The 25,460-nt window shown below is 33.6% G+C and overlaps 1 protein-coding gene across 3 annotated transcripts in view; it reads left to right on the top strand.

Moving 5' to 3' along the window:
* Window positions 1–7,393: 7,393 nt before the first annotated feature.
* LOC133193476 (uncharacterized) overlaps window positions 7,394–25,460 on the top strand; it is a 34,322-nt gene continuing 16,255 nt past the window's right edge. Inside the window, exons 1-11 of one of the 3 annotated variants that reach the window (XM_061329442.1) lie at window positions 7,394–7,535; window positions 11,511–12,007; window positions 12,147–12,331; window positions 12,567–12,603; window positions 16,010–16,182; window positions 16,327–16,525; window positions 16,723–16,764; window positions 16,923–17,435; window positions 19,598–19,660; window positions 23,180–23,236; window positions 24,124–24,222. In XM_061329442.1, coding sequence (XP_061185426.1) covers window positions 11,521–12,007; window positions 12,147–12,331; window positions 12,567–12,603; window positions 16,010–16,182; window positions 16,327–16,525; window positions 16,723–16,764; window positions 16,923–17,435; window positions 19,598–19,660; window positions 23,180–23,236; window positions 24,124–24,222 — 1,855 coding nt within the window. In that variant the 5' untranslated portion in view covers window positions 7,394–7,535; window positions 11,511–11,520. Of the gene's footprint in view, window positions 7,536–11,510; window positions 12,008–12,146; window positions 12,369–12,472; window positions 12,510–12,566; window positions 12,604–16,009; window positions 16,183–16,326; window positions 16,526–16,722; window positions 16,765–16,922; window positions 17,436–19,597; window positions 19,661–23,179; window positions 23,237–24,123; window positions 24,223–25,460 lie in introns of all 3 variants that reach the window. The other 2 variants (XM_061329440.1, XM_061329441.1) reach the window with 2 other exon arrangements.

The raw sequence follows: 25,460 nt of genomic DNA, 5'->3' as shown, positions 1-25,460 counted from the left end.
CATGTTATTGCTGAGTTGATATACATATTTATAACATATCTAGTAATATTTCCATTTCTATTTGTTTTCTCTGTGATAACTCTTTGAAAGCTAAGAGAGTTGATTTTTTGATCATTCTAACGGAATGCAAATTTTGCCAAGCGAAAGGTCAGTAGCTAAGAAGGCATAATATGCATGTAATTCTCGTGCGGCTGTCTTTGTGTCTGACTCTAAGGAGGCCTAATATGCATGTAATTCTCGTGCGGCTGTCTTTGTGTTTGACGTCAGTGGGCGGGGACTATTGAAATTGACATGTGAGACCTCGTGTAATTTAAATCTATTAGTCTACTTTTTTAAAATCTATATTTACAATTTTATTTCAAAATGCGAAGCCCGTTATGCATAAATTATCCCACGTTTCCAACTATCGTTGATGCCCTGGCATAATCTACTAACTAGACAGTGATTCCTTAAATAAATCCGGTGTTTTTGCAGATGCAATAATCCTTAGTTTACAATAGCTATATCAGCCTCCGGGCTGATACGGATACTGCAGTGCTGATACTGATTAACAAGGGTGTGTATACATGATGTAAATATATAGCAATCCTTGTAAAAAAAAACTTAAAAATCTTTATCCTCCCCTAAATCTTGAAAAAAAGGGGGCATACTGCTTTGAACATGTCGGTCCATGGGTTGGTAACTCGATGGGCTGATTGGTGGGTAGACCACGTGTTGTCTGCTCAATTTCTTGAGAATCCTTTGCTTGGCAAACGTCAAACTTAGTACACTGGTATCCCCTGAAGAGCAGATGATCTCTATTGATTTTAAGGTCACATGGTCAAGGGTCAAACTACTGTAGTCATAGAAAGATATTTCAATTGTTCAATACCTTGAGAATCATTAAGCTTGATATTTTGGTTTCCTTTAAGGTGTAGATGACCCCTATTGATTTTGAGGTTACAATATCAAAAGTCAAAGGTCAAACTAGACAGGGAATATGACCCCACAATATCTTGAAAACCTTTTAATTGCCTAATAGACATCAACGTAATACACAGCTTCCCCTTAAGGAGTAAATGACCCCTACTTATTTCGAGGTCAGGGAACGATAGTCAAACTGGACTTAGGGAGAGATTACACACTTAATATCTTCAGAACCCTTTGATTTACGGAAATCAAACTTGGTACACTGGATTTCCACTGTAGATTTTGATGTCACAAGGTCAAGGGTCAAACTACTTTAGACACAGGAAGATGATGTATGTTCAATATTTTGAGAACACTTTGCTTTGCAGAAATGAAACTTGATACATTGGTTTCCCTTGATGATTAGATTATTCACATTACGACCTTTTCTGATTTTGAGGTCACAAGATCAAAGGTCAAGGGTCAAACTGGACATAGGGGTATTGACCAATCGAGAACCCTTTGCTTCAAACAAACTTTCCACTAAGGAGTAATTGAACACTGATGTCACAATGTTAAAGGTCAGAAGTCAAACTACTTTTAGACATAGGAGGATGTCTGCTCAATTTTCGAGAAGATTTTGCTTGGCATGATTAGATTATTAGAATGATTAGATGACCCTTTTTGATTTTGAGGTCACAAGATCAAAGTCAAACTGGACAATATACAAATATTGACTGGGGTTGAGGGCAACATTGATTATGTTAGCCTCCAAGGGATGAAATATTGCCCGACGCGGAGCGTCATGTTATTCATGAAAATGTGAATTATTTTATGGATGAAGTATCTTAGAAAATGCAAAGTATAGATTAAATGTTTCATTTAAATCTTAAATGTATTAAGTCAGTTTTCTACAGTTTTTTATGCTTTGAGTCTATCGACTTAACTTTTTCATCTGTTTTTCACAAAATCACTCATTTTCACTGTGAGCAAATAATTTGAAATCTCTGAAATCTAAGAAATTTTGCTATGCAATGCAAACAATATTTATACGCATAATTATATGTTTACACAAGTTTCCATTTCGCCTTAATAAACCCCAGAAGGTACTAAGGCGAAATGGGAATGGCAAATTTTACAGTTATGGCGAAATGGGAACAAACCACGACCATATTTTATCCTAAGGAGGCTAACATAATCAATGTTGCCCGAAAACACAGTCAGTAATTGTTCTGTTATACGAAAAACAAATCAGTAAAATAGGATTTTCTTTTAAATAAATTATCTGCATCTTGAGCATAGACCTAGTGTTAGCATATCTTGCCTTGATTGTGTTACTTGGTTTTTCTGTTGGGACATTATGTTTTTTTGGAAGTCGCGACGGTATCATTACGTCACAATAAATCAATCTTCTTATCTTCTTATGATATCAGAATCCAAATCGATAAAAATGTGGGGGAAACTCTCTTTGTCGGTCAATAGTTAAAATTAAATGACCGGTCAATATTTTTCGGAAGAGCTAATATCAATTACGTTGACTGATTCTCTATATAGAGAATATAGGGACTATTCTTTACTGAATATAACAATATTATTTAATTGTATTTATTCAAGTAGCTGTATTCGGTATGTTATTTTTAAGCATGTAATTACTTAGTGTGTAAATTAACAAACCCTTTTCCACTTCACAGCCTCTACCAATATTATACATTTATTGACTGGGTTCGAGGGCAACATGCGTTTTGTCGGACCCAAGAACCAAACTATTTGCCTGAGGCCGTTAGGCCGAAGGCAAACAGTTTGGTTCGAGGGGTCGACAAAACGCATTTTGCCCGAGAACCCAGTCAATAAATGTTTTGTTATACCTTTTATTTATTTATTTTTATATTTTTTTTACATACATCTATGTCGTACACAAACGAATGCAAATGAGATTTAGCTGACCCCGCATATAATGAGACGTAAGCGGTCAAACATCTCATCGACAGGTCCAATATCTCACTCCGCGGTCAAACATCGATTTTTTTAATGCCCGCTCAGTAAAACATTTGAAATGTTAGACTTTTATTAGTATTGATTTATATAGGAACAAATTTTTAAAGGTATAACAAAAGCCAATATCCGGGCTTTTGGTACCTAGGATGAAGCTCTTTTGGCTGATACAGGTATGATATGGAAAAGGTTACGCATTTTAATCACATGTAGATTGTAGAATCCGACTCATTATTTATTTACATGTAAGTACGTCGACATAGGAACTGTAGCTACTTTGGAATTCATCTCATGAAAGATTTTATCCTTATCAGTCATTCTATACGTCAATTGCAGCATCTGAAACCTTGGCATCACTATATATATCATAATACACAGATGAAATTTTTCAAAACGCAAAATATATAGGTTTAGAGTTCGAGTAAGAAACATTCCTAAGGGATCCGCCCCCTTTAAGCCCCTGGGGATCCTTAGGGTGAAGAATAAAATTCCAAAACCGTCTTGAATATCTGTATGCAATTGCCAAAAGATGCATTTTTGTCCTGCCACTTTTAATTTAATGTTGTATCACAGATAAAAATTTCCATTAGACATTTTTATCATTACTTTAAACATTTTCAATTTTTTTTTTAATTTTACGTAATTATCAGTAATTCTTTAATGAGTTGTTACAATCGCTTCAATCTCCAGGCTGAATTATAATTACATACTAGAGTATGTTAATTAGCCATGAGTACTAGTAATGTGACCAAATGGACTTCACTTAAAAACATAACCTTTAGCTCTGCTTGTAAAACAAATAACTTGCGACGTCTGTTGCTCACTTATGCCTTTAGCTCTAATTTTTTGTCAATATTGGTAACCAATTTGAAAATATTCCTAGTAAACTTTGTTTCATATAAACATTGTCTTACACAAAATGAAGTTCATAAAAGAATCCTTTTGTTAGGTTTTTCTCTATCAACTTTACTTCATTTAATCACTGAGGTAAATTATTTCCTAATTTGAGAGAGAAGGGATCTGTATATGTGCACTTCATGCATTGTCTCCACTATGATTTGTAGATTTTCCAATTTACTGATCAGTCTAATTAAGGAACGATATATAATGGAGGAGAAGACATGCAGCAGCACACTCATTACAACGAGACGTTGATTGACTTTATGATTTTTTTCCGGGGGGAGGGGGGTTACCACTTTATAGATGGCAGTCAAATGGGATCAGGAAGATTAAGAGAATTTAATTTTTAAAAAAAACATGCACAATAATGATGAGGCTGGATTCCTTGTAAAGTTGCGATGGGTGAACTTTGGAAAATTTATTTTTCCTGGAGGTGGAGTAATCATTTGCAGTTCACTCGGAGGACTTTGAATTCTGACATCATATTTCTTGACTTTGGTACAATAAAAAAATGTGTGAAATCATATGTATCGTATTTAGGTCAACTTTAAAAATGTATATATTTGAGGGGGTTTTTTTTGGGGGGGGGGGAATTTTGGGAAAAAAATTTATCGAAAAAACAATAAATAATACCCGATAAATATTTCTCTAAAATATGCAATCTTAGTCATAAACAACCATTTTAATATATTTAATTATGAAATATAAATGTAAGAAATATTCATTACTTTTCATAATATTCTGTTAATTTTAAAATTGTTAAACATGCCATTTTCTGCAACGTATCAGGTGCTACTTTAAAGTAACAACTGAATACTAATGCTATTTTTTTTTTCATTTTTATGACATGAAATATACTACGTACTGTTTCCGCAACGAGAAAAAAGGTATGACGGTGAAATATTGAAATGTGTGAGAAAGCAAATGATCATTAGAATTTATGCAAATCAGTAAACCATGTGCAATATCGGGTTCAGAACTTTAATTTTTATATGAAGATTTCTTCAAAGTTTTATACTTCAAAGAGCACTGTCCCAGAGAGGGAATTGATAGCATTCTCGTAAATAAAAAAAACTTAAACAATAAATTTGGATTCTACAATGCTGATTAAACTTTATTCAATTAAAACGTAATTTAACCCCGTGATTAAATCCCATAGAAAAGCATTAAGTGAGGAACTATATTTTGTAGCGGAAGGTTTTTTCATTAGAAGAAAATGATCAATTCAATTTTTCTCCTTTGAAGTATTTACAGTATTGTTAAGTTTGCATTCATGTTTTTTACATGCAGCCTGCACTCAGAGTTATCTTGTGCAGTGAAATGTTTTATGCTGGTCCTAAATTATATAATAAATTAACTGTCATGAATTCTATCATCACGTTTGACAAAGATAATAAATAAATTGTGAAAGTCCGGCTGGAAAAAAAATAGCCCACTTTAAGCTAAAATTAACAATTATATTTTAGTAATATCTAAAAGTAAACATCACAGACCCCACTTTTAATTTTCTTTTCTATAAATATAAGATAATTTTAACCATTCTTCTTTAATTAAGAAAAAATGTCATTACTTTCAAATGATTTTATTGCTTGTTAAATTTTTAACATTGCCAGAAATATGACATTTTTTGAGTGCAGAAAGGTCAAATAATTGACTATGCGAAGTAATTTGAAACTTTTGTGTTGTCACAAATTTCAATGTGTATTTTCCAGATAAAAAAAAGACTGTGTTTGTTCCCATAATTTATTTGGATAAAAAAATATTAGAGGAAAAACTTTGAAAACAAGATGTGTTTGTGAAACACTGATGCCCCCGTATGGCAACTTATAGCAAAGGTTAAACTTTCTCAAATGAAAATCAAATATGTTGGTACCCAAAGTAAGGTGTTGTCTCGAAGAATATACCTGTGCCCTAGCAGAACCATTGAATAGATATGGAATTAAAAGTTTAAAGGAGATGGGCGAACATAGCGTGCAGAAAGCCCATAGCTTCAGATATATAAAATTCGTGTTCAGTTTGTGAATTTAGTATTGAGAGTCAAGTTCTCATCATTGAAATTTATGAAATTTTGATAAACAAAACTTTTCTGAGGAAAACTTTCTCAGCAAAATATATTCTTTTATTAAAAAAAAAGTGGTATCCTGCGTGTCATTTTCTTTCGAGACTAGCACGCTAACCAATACACTACACAAGTCCTGATGAAATAGTGGCATTTAAATCATGTTTGTGATATGACCCTTGACTTAATGGACTTCAAGTATTTCTCAAAAGGATGCGAATGTTATGTCATAAAAGTATATTTTTAAGGTATAGTGGATTTTTGCTCCATATTTTTGTTAACCAAAAAATATATTTTTTGTGCAAACTTTGAGGATTAACTTTCAAAAAAATGGAGCAAAGACCTACTCATATCGAAAAATAGTGACATAGTATGAGAAATGACTCTTTTTGCCTCTTTGGTATGTGTATAACATTTTATAAGCAAATAGTTTCAATATTTGTGAGATTTTTGTAAATTATAGAGATTTTGCATTAAGTATGATTTAATGTTAGATGAAATATCAAGGAAAAATTTGATATACAGTATTTAAGATTTAATTTTTCACCTTCATGTTTGTCACACTATAGGCTTTTCGCTCGTCATGTTCACCCATCTTCATTTTCAAAAGTATGTCAAACATCAAGGTCAAGGTTAAATGGGCAAAATTAATGGTGCCGAAGGAAAGGCCTTCTCCCAACAATACACAGGTGAAATATGAAAGACCAAGCACAAATCGTTCAAAAGTTGTGACCAAGTTTAAAGTTTTTCAAGTAGGTCAAAACTCCAGGGTCAAGGTCAATGGATTGCAATTGTTGGTATCCAAAGAAGGTCTTGTCACAAGAATTAGACATGTAAAATATTGAAGCCCTATCACCAATTGTTCAAAAGTTATGGCCAAGGTTAATGTTTTCCAAAAGTAGGCCAAACTCCAAGGTCAAGGTCAAAATTGTTGGAATCCAGGAGGATATTGTCACAAGGATTACATATGTGAAGTGATGGCCAAGGTTAAAGTTTTTCAAAAGTAGGTTAAACTCCGAGGTCAAGGTAAAGTTATTGATATCCAAAGAAAGGTCTTGTCACAAGGATTACATATTTGAACTATGAAGGCCCTAGCTTCAACTGTTCAAAAGTCAAAGGGTCAAATATGATATGGTACCCAAAGAAGGTCTTGTCACATGGAATACACATGTATGTGAAATATGAAAGCCACAGCTCCAACCAATCAAAAAGTTATGAGCAATGTTAAAGTTTTTGCGGACAAACAGACAGACATACAGACGGAAGGACAGGGCAAAAACTATAAAAACCCCGAATCTTCGTGCATAAAAAAAATTCACACTTCTATGGTGGGCTGTGGTGTGGGTGGTTTGATTGAAAAAAGGCATTGCAAGCCCCCCCCCCCCCAATCTTTTCCCACTGAACAACAATCGGTCCACATATATAAATTATGTGTATATTATATTTTTAATTTTTACAGTTTCTCTGTTTAGATCCGCGCAAGACATATATGGTATGTATGATGAATAAATTTGACCAATCAAAATTTGAGAACGTCTTTACTTCCTATGAATATGCTAATGAGTTAGAGGCAGCGTTTTAGTTTCTATATTGTCAAGGTGTTGTTGTAAGGTCGCAGACATATGCGTTTGAATTAGAAGATTGGTTCCAAACTGAAAGAGGAAGATAGAAGAAGAAACAAACAACCTGACATAATGTAAGTTAAACTTAATCTTCCAGTATTTAATGGAATATCCGACTTTCTAAATCGTGTTTGAAAACGAAACCAAATGCATGTATATATCTCGAAAGTAGAACTAAAGCATTTTAAAAATCTGGTATATTTGAAAATATTTTGCATGTATACTATAATAATTCGATGTGGTAGGTTTGAATTTTCCATGTACGGTCTGAATAACAGAGAAACCACAGTACCAAAGTGTGAATTTACGAAATAGTATATCGAAAGTAAAACACAAGTCCCCTACTTTCTTTTCAAAGATGGCGCCTGCGATTATTAAGTATTTGGTAGTTTTACAATCTGCAAGTGCAGACTGCGTGCAAAGATTTTGGATATTTTCGTGTATATAGTAATTTATAAGGACAAGGGTTGTTGAAGTACAGTTGCGATTAATTTTTCATGTAATATAGTAGGGAAATGGTATTTTTTTTTAGCGCAAAGGCATGCTCATCTTCGTTTAATGTGTTGAAAGTAGGTCAAATCAGAACGAGGCTTTGGGGTTCCAAGGGGGTGTCAAATTAAGCTAAAGCGAATGGTCATGATGGTGTGATAACGATTTATAATTGTTTAAAGATAATACAGTTTAAAGAAACTGAAGTCATTTCATTTTAAGTGAATGCTGAACTTTTCAGATATATACTAAGGATAAATATATGGTTATAAGAATGAAAAGGTATACAAAATCTTTATATATCAAAGCTCCCCTTCTCTTCCATAAGCATTTTCTTTTCCCACAACCAAAATAATTACAGTCATACTCATACATTGATTCACTTGAGATATGGAGTAAGAAATATGTGTAGAAATATCAGAGACATAACACCCAAACTCAATAAATTGGTGCAATTCAAGATATTTTTTCTTCAAAAATCGACTTTTGATTATCCATCTGCTAATAACATTTTCGGATAGATCAACATATCAAGTTTGTATTCTCAAAGATTTTTCAAGTTAAGTTCATTGGTTAAGAAATTACGTCAATTTGAAATAAAGGTGTATCGTGGATCATTATTTGCTGAGAAACAAGCGTTACGTATCATATTATACTTTTCCTTTAAGATTTTAGGATGAAATAATATAGATTGTAATAAATCCTCAATGTCAAAAGCAAATCAGTCTATTTACTTTCGTGATAAGACAAAAAAGGTCAACTGTCATAATGTATTTTATGAATTGATGCAGTCAAATTGTCGTATTATATTTTTTTCTTCAAATGAATTTGACATATCTCTAAAATTTTATATTTCAAATATGCCTCAAGAAAAATCAAAACTGCCCAGCGCAAATGGGGGTTCTAAATGAATAGAGGATCCATTTATAGAAACGTTAAATAAAATGTTGTTCATGAATTGTGATCTTGTTCTTATTTACACTTTCAAATGCAACAACGTTCGTATGTAACGAATGTTTCATGAGAAGTAATATTTACTGTTTTTAAGATTAATTCCAACAAAATGGACCAATTCATGAGATGTTATTTCTGCTCTACTTGTGCCATGGTATTGAAAATGTCAAAAGAAATCATAATTTGAACTGCATCATATATATCATCGTGTCATATTTTCCTTGAACTGTACTATATGTACAAACGGATAGGAGATATATGTAAAATTGTCTGTATAGACGTTTTAACAGAACCTAAAATAATGTAAATAACAATTTTTCTGATGACTTTTAGCTTGAAATCATTTAACCATCATTGGAAACTTCCTTCGTATTTCTGCTTGGGTCAATGCCATAGTTCAACTAAAATAAAATGCTGAAACGTACGTTACTTAACATAAAATGCGAGTTTAACAGTATCAAAATTATAAGAGAGAAACAAAAAACTCTGATGTAGATTCAGAATAGAAACTCAAGCCTTTGTTTAATCAATATCATATGATTCAATCTAAAAATGTCTTTCAAAATAATTTCAATTAATGTTTTTTCTTCAGAATTAATGTGTGTGTTCAATAATGCGTCTCTAGAATCAGTTTATATTAAAATTTATGCAACTTAAGCTTAAAATGATACAAATCAATCAATAAAGTTTACATTCGAACAATTAGTCATGAAAGAAATTCTGTAAATATTGTTGCAATTTTCCTATATGATTTGTTAAAAATTTTGTAACATTCGTTACCTTTGGTAACGAATGTTTCAACACTTTTCAAGACTAATAGAGGGCATTCAGGTGTAGATTGATACTGGTTGCGTAGTTGTTGTCTGTCGTTATATAAATATTAACAGTTACATACTAATTCATTCCATTTGATTCATTGTTATTGCATTCTAGAAAACAAACTCACCAACACTATCCAGACTTTAGAAAAAAAATCATAAAAAGGCAGTACCGTACTCCGGATGTCAAAATTTGAATACTGACGCAAAATATTTGACTACGAATATGTGCAGAAGATGTTTGAACCCATAAATCATTCTTTTTTAAGAGGTTTGGTAACGAATGTTTCGGTAACGGTTGTTTCATTTTATCATTTTCTCTTAAATAGTAAGCTAACAATAAGACATTGTTAAATCTTGGTTGGAGCATGGAATACAGTTGTTGGATAGAAGAAAAAGTATCACATGTTTAACTATGATATCATTCTATTTCATCTATTAAACTAATACAACGAATGTTTCATGCCTATCCATACGCATGTAAAATAGGAAGATAGAATGTAATTTCAAAGTATTGGTAACATATACAAGGCTTTGTACCATTTATTTTTAATTTTCAAGAAGTTTCCTTCAAAATAAAACGTATTCCAATCTTACAGGCATACAATACCAAATACTCATACTATATTCAATGTCACAGTCCGTTTTTATTTTGTTTCTGGCGACATGGGGATATCAAATCAAAGTTTGGTAATATATTTGTGATTATGCTCAATAATTTATTAAAAGCATTTTACAAATAAATGTTTTGAAGACATATGCTATCTAATTTAAGATTCAACTGTTATTTGTACAAAAAATAGCCATTTAAGTGTAATAATTCAATGTTGGCGACAGTAACGTACGTTTCAAAAAATCACTATATGCCAAATAAAATATCTCAATTTGATTTGTTCACTTCATTTTTGTATTTTTTCCTTAAAGGTTACATATTCATGCATTCATTCAAAAAGTATTTTCTTTGACATTTCATTATTTTTTTACGCTTAACCACCAGCGACATCATTTGCACCATTTTATTGAGCTTGAGTGATAAATAACTGTTACATTAAAAATTTCATAATATCTCATATTGTTTACTCTCTCCAAATCCCAATCTTGCACGTTTAAATCACACAAATCCTTAAAATGATAACAAAGATAACTTTTTTATTAATATCAAAAAAATTATTTTGAATTCTTTATTTTGGTAGGTTTCTTTATTTTACATATTATCAATGAGAGGAGGACTCTGATTGACCAACAGATGAACTGTGGTGGGCCATATCTCTGAAATCTCACCACTTTTACTGATGTATTTGCTTTTGTTAATCAATGTATAGTTTTCAAACCTTAAATATATAATAGAATTAATATTGATTTATCTGTAGATCAAAATTATATAAAACCAGTAATAAAGAGTACTTCAAATTAATGATGCTGAATCAGGAACAGGAAAAGATAAACCTGTTAATAACCGAGTTGCAAATCTCTGTTATTTAATTATGCTTCTGAAAATATTAAGGAAATTAAATTGTTTTCAAAGTAGATATACAGCTGCTATAATTTCTCGTATTTTAAATATGCAACATCTCATGCAGAAGGTTTGATATTTCTTTAAATCATGGTCCCATTTGGTTGGAGCGCACATGTTGCCATGTCTTGTTCTCATGTAAATGTTTTTAGTTGATTATATAATGGAGTTAGGAATGAATATCAGGAGAAAGGGTACATTATACATATTCAAATTTATAGCTGTTTTATGTAGAATTGGTCAAAGAGTATTATGTAATGTGATAAAAATTGTAGATGTAACAATATGGAGGAGACAGAAAGGGAAGCAACAGAAGAAACCATCTATGTTTATGAGTACCCAGCCAACAGTCAGTCAGACCCCGGGGAGGAGGGAAAGGTGATCACCATAGAGAGTAAAGAATCCCCGGAGGATGAGGTCACCACGGTAACACAATATGTGGAGGAGGTGGTGGAGATAGACAATGAAAATGTCGTGGTGGCAAACGTAATGGCAGCCAGTGAAAAAGGCTCTATTAAACTGGTTCTGGCTGAGGAGGATGACAATCCAGGAGAACATGGCTACACGATGAATTATCGACCTATCAGACCTGTAGAACGACAGAAGATGAGGCCCTGGCTCCTTGAGCACCTTGATAGTGGTAGTATTCCGGGCCTCTCCTGGCAAAACCGAACACAGCGCATCTTCCGCATTTCATGGAAACATGCAGCACACAACTGTTTTAACAGAACCAGAGACTCTGATCTGTTTGAAAGATGGGCTTATCATACAGGTTAGCAATTCTCTTCTCAAAGACAGGATCGTAAATGAGTGTAGCATTTGTCATACTTAATCTTAAATCAATACATTTCCTTTGAATGTTGATACCATTTAGTTTTATTATTTAAATTTTTTATAATTTTTGATTAAAGGTCGTCACCATGATGGGAATCATAAACGCTGGAAAGCAAATTTTCGCTGTGCTTTGAACAGTTTACCAGATGTTATAGAGCTTAGGGATCTCGGTGTTAGAAAGGGAGATAATGCATTTAAAGTCTATAAATTTATTGACCTCAATGATGAGAAGGAGAGGGAGGAGAAGAAACGTCTACAGATGGTCACTAGGAGTAGCAAGAAAACCGAAAACAAGAAAGGTCAGTAAAGATCACCAGGAGTAGCAAGAAAACCGATAACAAGAAAGATCAGTAAAGGTCACCAGGAGTAGCAAGAAAACCGATAACAAGAAAGGTCAGTAAAGGTCACCAGGAGTAGCAAGAAAACCGATAACAAGAAAGGTCAGTAAAGGTCACCAGGAGTAGCAAGAAAACCGATAACAAGAAAGATCAGTAAAGGTCACCAGGAGTAGCAAGAAAACCGATAACAAGAAAGGTCAGTAAAGGTCACCAGGAGTAGCAAGAAAACAGATAACAAGGAAGGTCAGTAAAGGTTGCCAAGAGTAGCAAGAAAACCGATAACAAGAAAGATCAGTAAAGGTTGCCAAGAGTAGCAAGATAACCAATAACAAGAAAGGTCAGTAAAGGTTGCCAAGAGTAGCAAGACAATGGATAACAAGGAAGGTCAGTAAAGGTCAACAGGTGTAGCAAGAAAACTGATAACAAGAAAGGTCAGTAAAGGTCATCAGAGTAGCAAGACAATGGATAACAAGGAAGGTCAGTAAAGGTCACCAGGAGTAGCAAGAAAACAAATAACAAGAAAGGTCAGTAAAGGTCAACAGGTGTAGCAAGAAAACTGATAACAAGAAAGGTCAGTAAAGGTCATCAGAGTAGCAAGACAATGGATAACAAGGAAGGTCAGTAAAGGTCAACAGGTGTAGCAAGAAAACTGATAACAAGAAAGGTCAGTAAAGGTTGCCAAGAGTAGCAAGATAACCAATAACAAGAAAGGTCAGTAAAGGTTGCCAGGAGTAGCAAGAAAACCGATAACAAGAAAGATCAGTAAAGGTTGCCAGGAGTAGCAAGATAACCAATAACAAGAAAGGTCAGTAAAGGTTGCCAGGAGTAGCAAGATAACCAATAACAAGAAAGATCAGTAAAGGTTGCCAAGAGTAGCAAGAAAACCGATAACAAGAAAGATCAGTAAAGGTTGCCAAGAGTAGCAAGATAACCAATAACAAGAAAGATCAGTAAAGGTTGCCAAGAGTAGCAAGATAACCAATAACAAGAAAGATCAGTAAAGGTTGCCAAGAGTAGCAAGATAACCAATAACAAGAAAGATCAGTAAAGGTTGCCAAGAGTAGCAAGATAACCAATAACAAGAAAGATCAGTAAAGGTTGCCAAGAGTAGCAAGATAACCAATAACAAGAAAGATCAGTAAAGGTTGCCAAGAGTAGCAAGAAAACCGATAACAAGAAAGATCAGTAAAGGTTGCCAAGAGTAGCAAGATAACCAATAACAAGAAAGATCAGTAAAGGTTGCCAAGAGTAGCAAGATAACCAATAACAAGAAAGATCAGTAAAGGTTGCCAAGAGTAGCAAGATAACCAATAACAAGAAAGATCAGTAAAGGTTGCCAAGAGTAGCAAGATAACCAATAACAAGAAAGGTCAGTAAAGGTTGCCAAGAGTAGCAAGATAACCAATAACAAGAAAGATCAGTAAAGGTTGCCAAGAGTAGCAAGATAACCAATAACAAGAAAGGTCAGTAAAGGTCATCAGAGTAGCAAGACAACGGATAACAAGGAAGGTCAGTAAAGATCACCAGGAGTAGCAAGAAAATGGATAAAGGTCGGTAAAGGTCACCAGGAGTAGCAAGAAAATGGATAAAGGTCAGTAAAGGTCACCAGGAGTAGCAAGAAAACCAATAACAGGGAAGGTCAGTAAAGGTTACCTGGAGAAGCAAGAAAAACCGATAAAGGTCAGTAAGGGTCACAAGGAGTAGCAAGAAAACCAATAAGAAAGCTCAGTAAATGTCACCAGGAGCAGCAAGGAAACCGATAACAAGAAAGCTCGGTAAAGGTCACCAGGAGTAGCAAGAAAACGAGTAACAATAAAGGTCAGTAAAGGTCACCAGGAGTAGCAAGAAAACTAATAATAAAGAAGGTCAGTAAAGGTTACCTGGAGTAGCAAGAAAACCAATAACAAGAAAGGTCAGTAAAGATTACCTGGAGTAGCAAGAAAACCGATAAATTTCAGTAAAGTCACCAGGAGTAGCAAGAAACTGATTACAAGAAAAATCAGTAAATGTTGCAAGGATTTATGGTAAGATCTCCAGAAATAACCAAGAGGAAGCACAAGATATAAGGTAGGGGGACAAATGTCCTGTTTATTGTATGATGGCTGATTCTATAAAGTTTTGAGGCTCTTGCTTTAAAACAAATCATACACATATAGCGTTTCTTTTTTTTTTTTTTTTAAATATCTATGTACACAAAATATTGTAGATTAATCAAACTTAGGTGAGTGATTAGAACACATTGTGAATTAAAAAAAAATAGCTTTTTTAACCAGTGCCCTTGGAGAAAGGTTTAAAAATTTTCTGTGTGTCATCTGTATACATATATCCAGAGCTCCAGATAATTTTTTACCTCAAAGTGTATTTACTCCCTGATTTTCAAATCAATGCAGATTTTACTTTTCAGCAAAATAATCAGAGAGTATTTTGTTAATCTATTGCTCTTTTGACATCTAATGTGATATTTGGCTTATTATCGAAATGTGTTTTTGAAAAAGGAATGTAAAAAAAAAAAAAAAAAGACAGTTTTTGCATTTATCAATTAGGTTAATGAAATTTAAAAAAAAAATTGTCAGCTTTTAGCTATAATTGAGAAACATTTCGTTTTTTCACCAGAAAGACCATACGGTAGGCAAAGTTACCACTGGCACACAGAACTCCATTTAAGATTTAGGCCTATATCAACCGTAGCAAGAGTTACTGAGAAAAATATCCTTCCTTTGGCCAGATAAAATTAATCTTTAAATTCTCATCCCCACCTGCCCCTCTCAAAATATCCTGCCCCATTGTTTTCTATTTAGTTTGCTTGTTTGTTTGCTTTCAATGATAAATATATAATTAGGTTTTACTATATAAATTGTTGGCATCGATCGAGATAAAAGTTTTAGAGTTACTCCCCGTTTGCATTAAAAGTCGCGTGGGGCTATTATAGCACAGGAACACATTGAAAGCAAAAAAGCAATAATTTTTATACAATTAATAAAGGTTGTCAGCGCAATTTAGATGATATTATTGCTACAGAAAATGGTAAATATACAAGAACTGTTTAATAAATAGTGATAAAGGATAAATTAGACACCATGCGGGTTTTGTGCAATTTTGACAATATCGATCGACGTGTACGGGTCAAGAACGAAAATTTGGATGTTACATGTATAGGAACAGTGGAAATCTGTGATATTTTCAGACAAAGTACGAGTATTTAATATTTAAATCTTTCTTCCGAACTGGAAATCGACCTAAGTTATTTCGAATACGCTAATAAGTCAAAATTCCTTTTGATGAAAATTCAAACACTGAGCTGACCTCAATTCACATAATTAGTTAAATAATACTTGTATCATTCAATCCGTTGTACGCAGTACTTTCGTAGTGTAATGCTTATTTATGATTGCTAATGCGTAATTGTACGCCCTGTTTTAATTTTTAATGCGTATTTTGAAAAATTCAATGCATATTTCTGCAAATACGCACCTTATCTGGAGCTCTGTGTATACATATATCCTCTTTGCCGAAAAATCACAATAAATAGTATTTTGTATATTGTTTTCGGATTCCTGTTTTAATTTATTTCTGGAGGTTCAGACTATTATTCTAACATACAGGGAGTTCTACACCTAACACACCTGCTGGGAGTAAACAACTGAAAGAGGCCAGTCCTCCTGCTGCCTTCAGTATCACCACCACAGAAGGGGGTATGTTACAGACACTCCTCCATGCCATAGAACTCAAAAACCAAGAAGCAGCAACAGACAAGGATGATGACAAAAAGTCAAAGGTCAGACTGGCCACACAGGCAACTAAACTTACTGTAGATGTACATTTAAACAAAAGTTCCACTAATGATATCAAAATCTTAACAAACGTTTATTAATTAAATATTTTATTGGAGTGATGAGCTGTTGCAGGTTTATTTGAACAGGAAAAGATTCAGCTGACAGTGAAGAGAAGCTTAGACCAAGAAAACCAGCCAAGATCAAAACGAAGCCGCCGTGAAACGGGTAAAAATCAACCGAGTGAAGAGACAGAAAGCAGTGAGGAGGAGGAGGATTACGAGACAGAGTCTCAGGGCAGCAGTACCTCCCACACCCCCGGGGCCACGCTCACTACTCCAACATCTGGTAGTACTGGACAGTTCTGTATAGTCTTACAATTGTCATAGCACATTCTTGCTTTAAAGCTCTGAGTATTGAAATGTTTGTGAATTACATCTCGTGTTAAAATAACATTTCTTTGGGTATTCCTGTTGCACATACTGTTGTTTTATAAAGGAAATGGTGATTTATTCTAACTGGTAAATTCTTTTCTTTTCTTTCAGGACAGAGTGTGATTAACATGTTGAAGCTACCATATATCTTAGGTAAGAACCCTGGAATGCTAGAGGATTAAATTTTGGTGCACAAAAACTTCTTTTCTTTACCTTCTTGATATAAGATAAAACCGATTTAGTAACTATGATCTGTACTTTGTAATTGTCTCATTTTAACAGTGTATATTGATTAAATTTGATTAATTTAGACATGAAGCAGCTTTTAGCATTAGCCGGAAGCAAACAGAAGGATATTGAGGGGAAAGGTCAGAGTCAGGACAAAATGACCATTACCAATGTGACCTTGGACTCTGTCCTACAGGACAGACTGACCCGTAACACAGACAACTCCAATGTCAAGATCACCATTCCATACACTGTGTTTGAAGCTCTCAAAGCCAAAAATATGGCAGCCAACAAAAACCCAGTAACCCTGGAGGGTACCCCTAGTAGTGTGGTTCTTACGCAAGCCCTCGATAACAACAAGGACACTACAGAGACTACAACAAAACCACAGCAGACCGTGGTATCGAGCCTCACCAGCAACAAGGAGGCAGCATACCCCAACATCAGAAGTCGCCTGGTGTCACGTCTAAACATAAGTGGTGCCCAGGTGGTTGGTCAGGGTCAAATACGCCCCACTCTAGTTCCTGAGGGAGGCAAAAAAGCATTTGAGAAAGTAACAGTACAGGCTATCCCACAGCTACAACCAGTGAATGTGGGTAAGTTCACCTGATTAAAGAGGTTAAAGTGAAATAAGTGAGCAAGTTGATATGCTTTATTTGAAATGGAAAAATATGTGGAAAGTAGGGATGTCAATTTTACTCGGACAGCTTAGTCGAATAGTCGGAGGCTTTAGTCGAACAATAGTCAAGTACTCGTTGAAATTTAGATTAATTTTTCATGTCATTTTTATACGCCCGTCTTAAGACGGGATGTATTGTTCCTATTTGTCTTTAACAGACTCCTAGCCTGAACAATATTTAATCTACACTATCACCATTATACAACGAATTATTGAATCGTTAACATTTACGTAGTAATAAATATATATATCCAATGTATTCGATTTCAAATATAATATTTACTGCACATTTTATCAATAAATAGAGTATTAAATGCTTGCATTTATCCTTTCTTTTCATGCTGCTAGTACATGTACCCGTAATTGATTTCTTACATGAAGCCATTTGAATTTGTTTCGTCAATGACCCGTGATTGTTAAACAATTAAAGCGTAACTTTTATAAAAACAAAGAGAGCTTTAATTATGAGATTTTTTGCATACAATTGATACAACTTGAAAATCATCAATATTAATGTAAGAAAGAAACTCCTTTAAATTACGCTTATAACTGTCCCCCAATTTACTTGTATTTACAAATACGTAACAACTGTTAATTATTCTTCATTAATTCATAGTTGCATTATACGAGACCTTACGGAATTGCAGGTTGAAACTTTACAATTTGGATCTGTCTTCTTTTAAGGAGGAGAAGGACACATGGTCACATGACTCTGTTTAACTACGTCATAGTCTCCGTTTATGTAAGAGCAAAGCGTGTAAAGCATCAGTTCTTGTATAATTTTTTGGCATTTTTTTAACTTTAATAACCATCTTATATGAAAAAACAGAAGTTTTAAAATTCTTGTAAACATTAACAAATTATGAAAAAGATTGATCCACTCCTCTGTTTCCCTAAACTGCGCGTCCAGCAAGTCGGTGACGTCATACACGATCTCTTAGTACAGCAAGATCATACTCAGTGAATACAGGAGCGGTGTTACTTTGTGAAAACAGGTCTTAATCAGTATATGATAAAATATTCTGAGACACGGGGAATACAAAAATTATTTTTGCATGGCTGATGACGGAAATCTTATGTAGGTATATCTTCTTTCGCTTATTAAGCTTACATGTGACGTCATAGTTGGTTTTTCCCGTACTCGAGAAATGTAAACATGACATGTTTTTGTCATGCTTATGTCCTTTTTAACGATGTCCTGTGCAATATTGAGGTCAGCTTCACCATTCGAAATTTTTACAGTTAATCAATAATTTGAAGGACTTACATTTCAACGTAAATTTAAAAATATTGAATGATAGAATTTTTGGTAAATTACGTTTTTTGTTGTTAAAGTTGTCTTAAAAAGTACGTAATTTTCGCTATCCAGATGCAGTGTGATAGAAGAAACTTGCTTTTTCGAATTTTAACCCTATTCATACTATGAAATATTTGAAAAGATACATGTCCACTTACATATTTTTTATCTTTGCTTAAAAATCCCATTATGGACAGAGTAATGGGCCCGGAAACATGGAGAACTAAAACTCTACTTAGATACTGTAGGGCATAGTATTTGTCAATCAATATCTCTAAAATAAGGTAAGAAACCTAATGATATAACTGCTTTAAGATATGTGGGACATACTTAATAAGAAATATACAAAATATGAAAAAAATTGAATAACAGGTATTTTTTCAGCTCAAGGTCCTTCTTCCCCTTAATGTATGCCAATGCATGTTTACCGAACAAAAATTTCCTTTGAACAATTAACGTAGACAGGTTAAGCCTTTCCCTGAGTTTTACTCAAGAGAACACTGAACACTGATGTGTTAAAAAATAAAGTGAGTAGATCCATAGATCCATTTTTACCTTGAATTTAAGATTACTATTAAGTAGCAAATTTTTGACGAATAACAGACTAAAAAAAATTAGTCGATAGTCGGTATGATCGAACGAAAGTCGAGTACTCCAATATTCGTTGACATCCCTAGTGGAAAGGTTCTTGAAATCAAAAATATAAGTTCTTTGTTACTGTATCAATGTTATTTAATTAAATAAAAGAAGAACTAAATTTTATATCAGGTGTATTTTAATAGGTTCCTCAGGTGAGGAGTCGGAACAAGACAGCAAGATTAACATCAGCCCTGTCAATATTAATGGTAAGTTACCTAAAAATTTACACCAGCCCTGTCAATATAAATGGTAAGTTACCTAACAATTAACACCAGCCCTGTCAATATAAATGGTAAGTTACCTAACAATTAACACCAGCCCTGTCAATATTAATGGTAAGTTACCTAACAATTTACACCAGCCCTGTCAATATAAATGGTAAGTTACCTAACAATTAACACCAGCCCTGTCAATATTAATGGTAAGTTACCTAACAATTTACACCAGCCCTGTCAATATTAATGGTAATTTACCTAACAATTTACACCAGCCCTGTCAATATTAATGGTAAGTTACCTAACAATTAACACTAGCCCTGTCAATATTAATGGTAAGGTACCTAACAATTAACACCAGCCCTGTCAGTAGTCAAAGATAAGTTACCTAACAATAAACGCCAGCCCTGTCAATATTAATGGTAAGTTACCTAACAATTAACACCAGCCCTGTTAATATTAATGGTAAGTTACCTAACAATTAACACCAGCCCTGTCAATATTAATGGTAAGTTACTTAACAGTTGTTAGGTAACTTACCATTAATATTAACAGGGCTGGTGTTAATAACACCAGCCCTGTTAATATTAATTGTAAGTTACCTAACAATTAATACCAGCCCTGTCAGTAGTCAAAGATAAGTTACCTAAAAATGAAATTTAAAATTTGCTTTGTTAGTATCAATGGTAAGTTACCTGACATTAAAATTAACCTCAGTCCTGTTTATATCAATGATAGGTTACTTGTCTGTAAAATTAACGTTATCCCTGTCCATATCAATGGTAGGTTACTTGTCTGTAAGATTAACATTATCCTGTCCATATCAATGGTAGGGCACCTGACAGTAAAATTAACATTAGTTCTTCCATATTATTGGTAGGTTACTTGACACTAAAATTAATATTAGTCCTTTCCATATCAATAATAGGTTACATTACTCATCTCTGTCAATGTAAGAAAAATTATCATCAGTTTTGTGAACATCAATTTGTGGATTAATGGCCTGTCAATATCAATATTAGACACAGGATTAAATCAGCAATATCAATAAATGCAGGTTATATAGGAGGATAGGTGACTGTAAAGTTAATATTTTGTGCTGTCAATATTTTTATTTGAAATACTTTTTTAAAATGTTGACAGTATATCACTGCTTCATGGAATCAGAAATTTGATTTGATGATAAGAATACATTGTATACAGTATCAGAATGTAGTTAAGTCCAGTGTATAAAATGTTTTCCTCAGTAATTGAGCAGTCATATTTATGGATTGACATTATACATAGATCTGATATACTCTATGTCTGTACATCCTGTTGAAAATAAATGTCATGTCTTGGGGGGAAAAAAGTAGTAGAAGGCTTACAACTACTCCTTTCTTTTAATATTCAGGATTGCATAATCTAAAAAGTAAAACTAAAGGTAAAATTGTGAATTTTTTATGTCTTGTAGCACAAGGTAATTTTTGGAATGTCTTGGTATGTGTAGGGTGTAGATCCATTGTAATGCCATGCATTTATCATCTAAACCTCTGTCATTCTGTTATCACTAGTGCGGTTTTAATCATTCTTTTTTTTTTTTTTTTTTTTTTTTTTTGCTTATTTTTGAGTGGGTTTCCTTTGAACTTCACATTATGGGAATAGTATGTAGCTGATAAATGTTATTTTAGTAATTGTCTCTAATCTCTATAAATAATGTTATTGATGGGGAAGTAGAATTAAAGACTTTTTATGGGGTGTTGCTGATGATCGCCAGACTAACTATTTTGTTGATCCCTGAGCATCCTATTCCTCGTGTTTTTGAGCAACATATTTTCATCTCTGAGTTTGTTTAGTTTCTTTATATACAGCAAAACTCGGTTATAGCAAAGTCCTGGGAACCTGTGAATTTACTTCATTCTATCCATAATTCATTATATCCATAAAACGAATTCGTGTAAGCATTCATAACGAATTCGCAATATGCATCTTTTCCTTCAAGTATAACTACCAAATATGTTCTGGGAGGTATTAAAAACAAAATTTTACTTGGGGAACTAAATATTTCTGAGGAATGGAATTTCAAAACTAAATACTTTTACAAAAATAATATCAGTTTAATATTTTGAAGTTTAAGATATTGAAAATTTGTTATAAAAGATGTAATTTTCGTTATTTTTAACCTCTATGGGACAGAAAATCAGTTCGCTATATCCGTAAATTCGTTATATCAGAGTTTGTTATAACCATAATATTTTCCTAGAATTTGTTAAGAATTTCGCTGGGGATTCCAAAAAAACTACGCTATATCCGTGAATTCACTATATCTGTGTTCGCACTAAACAAGTTTTACTGTAATTTCCATTCTTAGACTATGGATCCTTTACAGGGTTATTTATACTGAGGTCCTTGGGCCTCTTGTTTTTCCATCATTTCTTTCTCTTTTTTATTAGCAGCACCCCTTTTTATGCCCCGCCATGAATATGGCCGAGGCATATAGTGTTTGTCATGTCCGTCTTCCGTCCTTCTGTCCTTCCGTCACACTTTGCGTTTAGCTCTGTTCAAAGCTCAGTTTCAAAGAAACTATCCAAGATATTTTTATCAAACTTCATATGCTGATAGATATTGATGAGAGCTATGCAACTGCATCAACATTTTTTGACCTTGACCTTTCCTTTGACCTTGACCTCACTTTTCTTAAATTATTGATACATACATACCATTCAAGATAGTGTAATCAAACTTCATATGTTGATACATACTGATGTAAACTATTCAACTGTATCAACATTTTTTGTCCTTGACCTTTCTTTTGACCTTGACCTCACTTTTCTTAAATTAGTGTTTAGCTCAGTTTTAAAGATACTACTCAAGATAGTGTAATCAACCTTCATATGTTGATACATACTGATGTAAACTATTCAACTGCATCAACATTTTTTGACCTTGACCTTTCTTTTGACCTTGATCTCTGAATTAGTGTTTAGCTCAGTTTTAATGAAACCATTCAAGATAGTGTTATCAAACTTCATATGCTGATACATACTGATGAGAGCTATTCAACTGCATCAATATTTTTTGACCTTGACCTTTCCTTTGACCTTGACCTCACTTTTCTTAAATTATTGTTTAGCTCAGTTTTAAAGAAACTATTCCTAATATTTTTATCAAACTTCATATGCTAATACATACTGATGTAACATTTTCAACTGCATCAACAATTTTTGACCTTGACCTTTCCTTTGACCTTGACCTCTTTTTTCTTAAATTAATGTCAAACTTCATGTGCTGATACATACTGATGTAAGCTATTCAACTGCATCAATATTTTTTCACCTTGACCTTTCCTTTGACCTTGACCTCACTTTTCTCAATTTGTGTTAAAATGTTGTGTTACTAATATACCCTCGGCGGGGCATTCATGTCCTATGGACATATTTCTAGTTAAATATTACTTTGTATTCTATGCCTTTACTGATGACGTTAAAAGTTTAATTAAATACTCTGATCCCACACTTGTTTCTTATTTAGCTGATGTATCACAGTCTGAAATGCCAACCAGTTCCCAAACCAACAAAGTTTCTGCAGGTATCAACTCATTCACGTATAATACTGATTACTATATTTCTTCTTTGATAATGCTGCCAAAGTATTGAAAAAGTAGTAACACTTTATGTTTGTTTTGGCAAACTAGCAATGTAACTGGCAACCAAAGGTGTCAGTCATTGCATCTGCAAAAGAAAATGGAACGTATCAATTTCTTTTGAAAATGGTCACAATGAAAATGTAACTTGAAAATAAAATTGCATCAAGTATATCTACAATTAAATCACAGAGACTGTATTCTAATGAAAGAAGAAGTGTGGACCTTACTGATAGTTGTTGCAGGTGTATAATTTCTAAATAGCGATTCTTGGAATTATATGTCTAATCATTTTTTTGGGAAGGGAAATCAGGTAAAAAGAAAACAGCAAAGCGGGAAAAAAAATCATGAAGTCACTTTATTACACTAACAAGAGTGTAAGAAAAATTGGCTTTTAAAGTTCAATCTTTACTCTTACAATTTTACACCAATAAATTTTATCCTAAACTGGGTTTTGTAGAATACTGATAACCATGCTCAACTGTAAGCTGAAGTGCAATCACTGAAAATGTTGTTAAGCTAGAAATATTGAAAAAGCAATGCTTAGATATTGACAAGTAAAATAGTAATAAAATAAATCTTTTCTAGGTCTAGGACAGAAAAGAGATGAATTTATTATTTGACAACATGAACAGGCTTCCATGTTTATATACACTTGACAGAGTCAGGTGTATGTGGACCTTGATCAATTCTGTCCATGAAATAAAGTGCCTAACCTATTATAGTGATGCTTTGTGTACAATTTTTATATTGAATTCAAAAGAAATTTTAGAATTGTTCTTTATGTTGGATGCCATTGAAGCCTTTCAGGCTTTTGATTGATTATTTACAGAGCTGGATCGTGTGACAGAACAAGTAACAGTGGAGCTGGGAGAACTCACCGAGGACCAGTTATCTGCTGAGGTGGTGGGCGGGGAACAAGACAACCAGTGTAAGTCAATTTATTGTGGAATTAGAGGTTAAAGGATAGTAAAAAAAAACTGTGCTGTCAGAAGAAATCTTATCTTTGCTTAGTTACCTGTCTATATACTGTACATGTATATATCTGTGTGGACCAAATGATGAGAGATGTTTCTTATATAATGAATACTGAATAAAACTGGCGACACAAGCATCTATCTTTGTCATTCTGTTGACACTATCATGCCCCAGTGAAATCTCTGTGCATGTGTCATGGCTTATTTCGTTAATCTGGGTTAAAACCTCTGGACATTTTTACATCTTGGGCGTGTTTTTCTCTACAAGTCTTACCAATAGCTGTTTTTGCATGTTCTTCATTTATTTCATTTTATTTCTTGAATGAGGCACCTGTTGTTCATTTTTTGATAATACTTTGTTAAAAAAAAATCAGTTTAGACAAATAGCTTAGTATTGCTAATCATCAGTCAACCACATTTTCCTATGAACACAAAAAAAAATGAGAGAAAAAAGATCTTGCATGACATAGAATCATTATTCTAGAAATGAAACTTGAGCATTGGGATTCATTTAGATGGTCTTTTGCTAAATCATTGAAATAAAACCTTTGTGATGTCTGACAATTTAATAACTAATAGCTTGGTTATAATAATTGAGTCCCAAGCCGCGGATTGAGCAATATATTTGACAGCGGTGAAGCTTTAGCAACACTTCTCCTGGATTTATTCCAGTCACAGCGGACAAAAGAGAAAAACGCACCGTCATGACCCACTGCAACTTGTATCTAAACGCGGCGTGCCCAGGATGTGGGCTGGCTAGAGACGGCTTGACGTTTGTCATTCAGTCCGCCCTGGACATCCTGAAGTCTCCACAGTATGACACACTCTCCTACCAGGTAAGCTGTACTCAGACTCGGGAATATTTTCAGTCACATGTTGATAATAAACGGCAGATTTTATATCGTTTGCTATATATATTTAACTTTTCATTTTGTAAATATTACAATCAGGTAAGTTTTGAATTGACTTTGTACCTGAGCCTGATATCATCCAAGTTAAGAGATAAAAGAGATATATTAGAAATTTAAATTTCCAGGGGTTTTGTTTTCCCTGATTATTTACTTTTCTTTAGATCCCGGTAATTCCATCCTCGCCATTGGTCATCACAAATAGACGATATTTTGGTTGCCTTGAAGAAGACCTTGACCCAGTGACTGTGACCCTGACCCCTGAAGGCCAATTAAACATTAAT

The sequence above is a fragment of the Saccostrea echinata genome, unplaced genomic scaffold (assembly GCF_033153115.1).
Source record: "Saccostrea echinata isolate AGI-Se365-2 ecotype Australia unplaced genomic scaffold, CSIRO_AGI_Sech_v1 ptg000027l, whole genome shotgun sequence".
NCBI lineage: Eukaryota > Metazoa > Mollusca > Bivalvia > Ostreida > Ostreidae > Saccostrea > Saccostrea echinata.
This window is presented reverse-complemented; position numbering and strand designations above follow the sequence as displayed.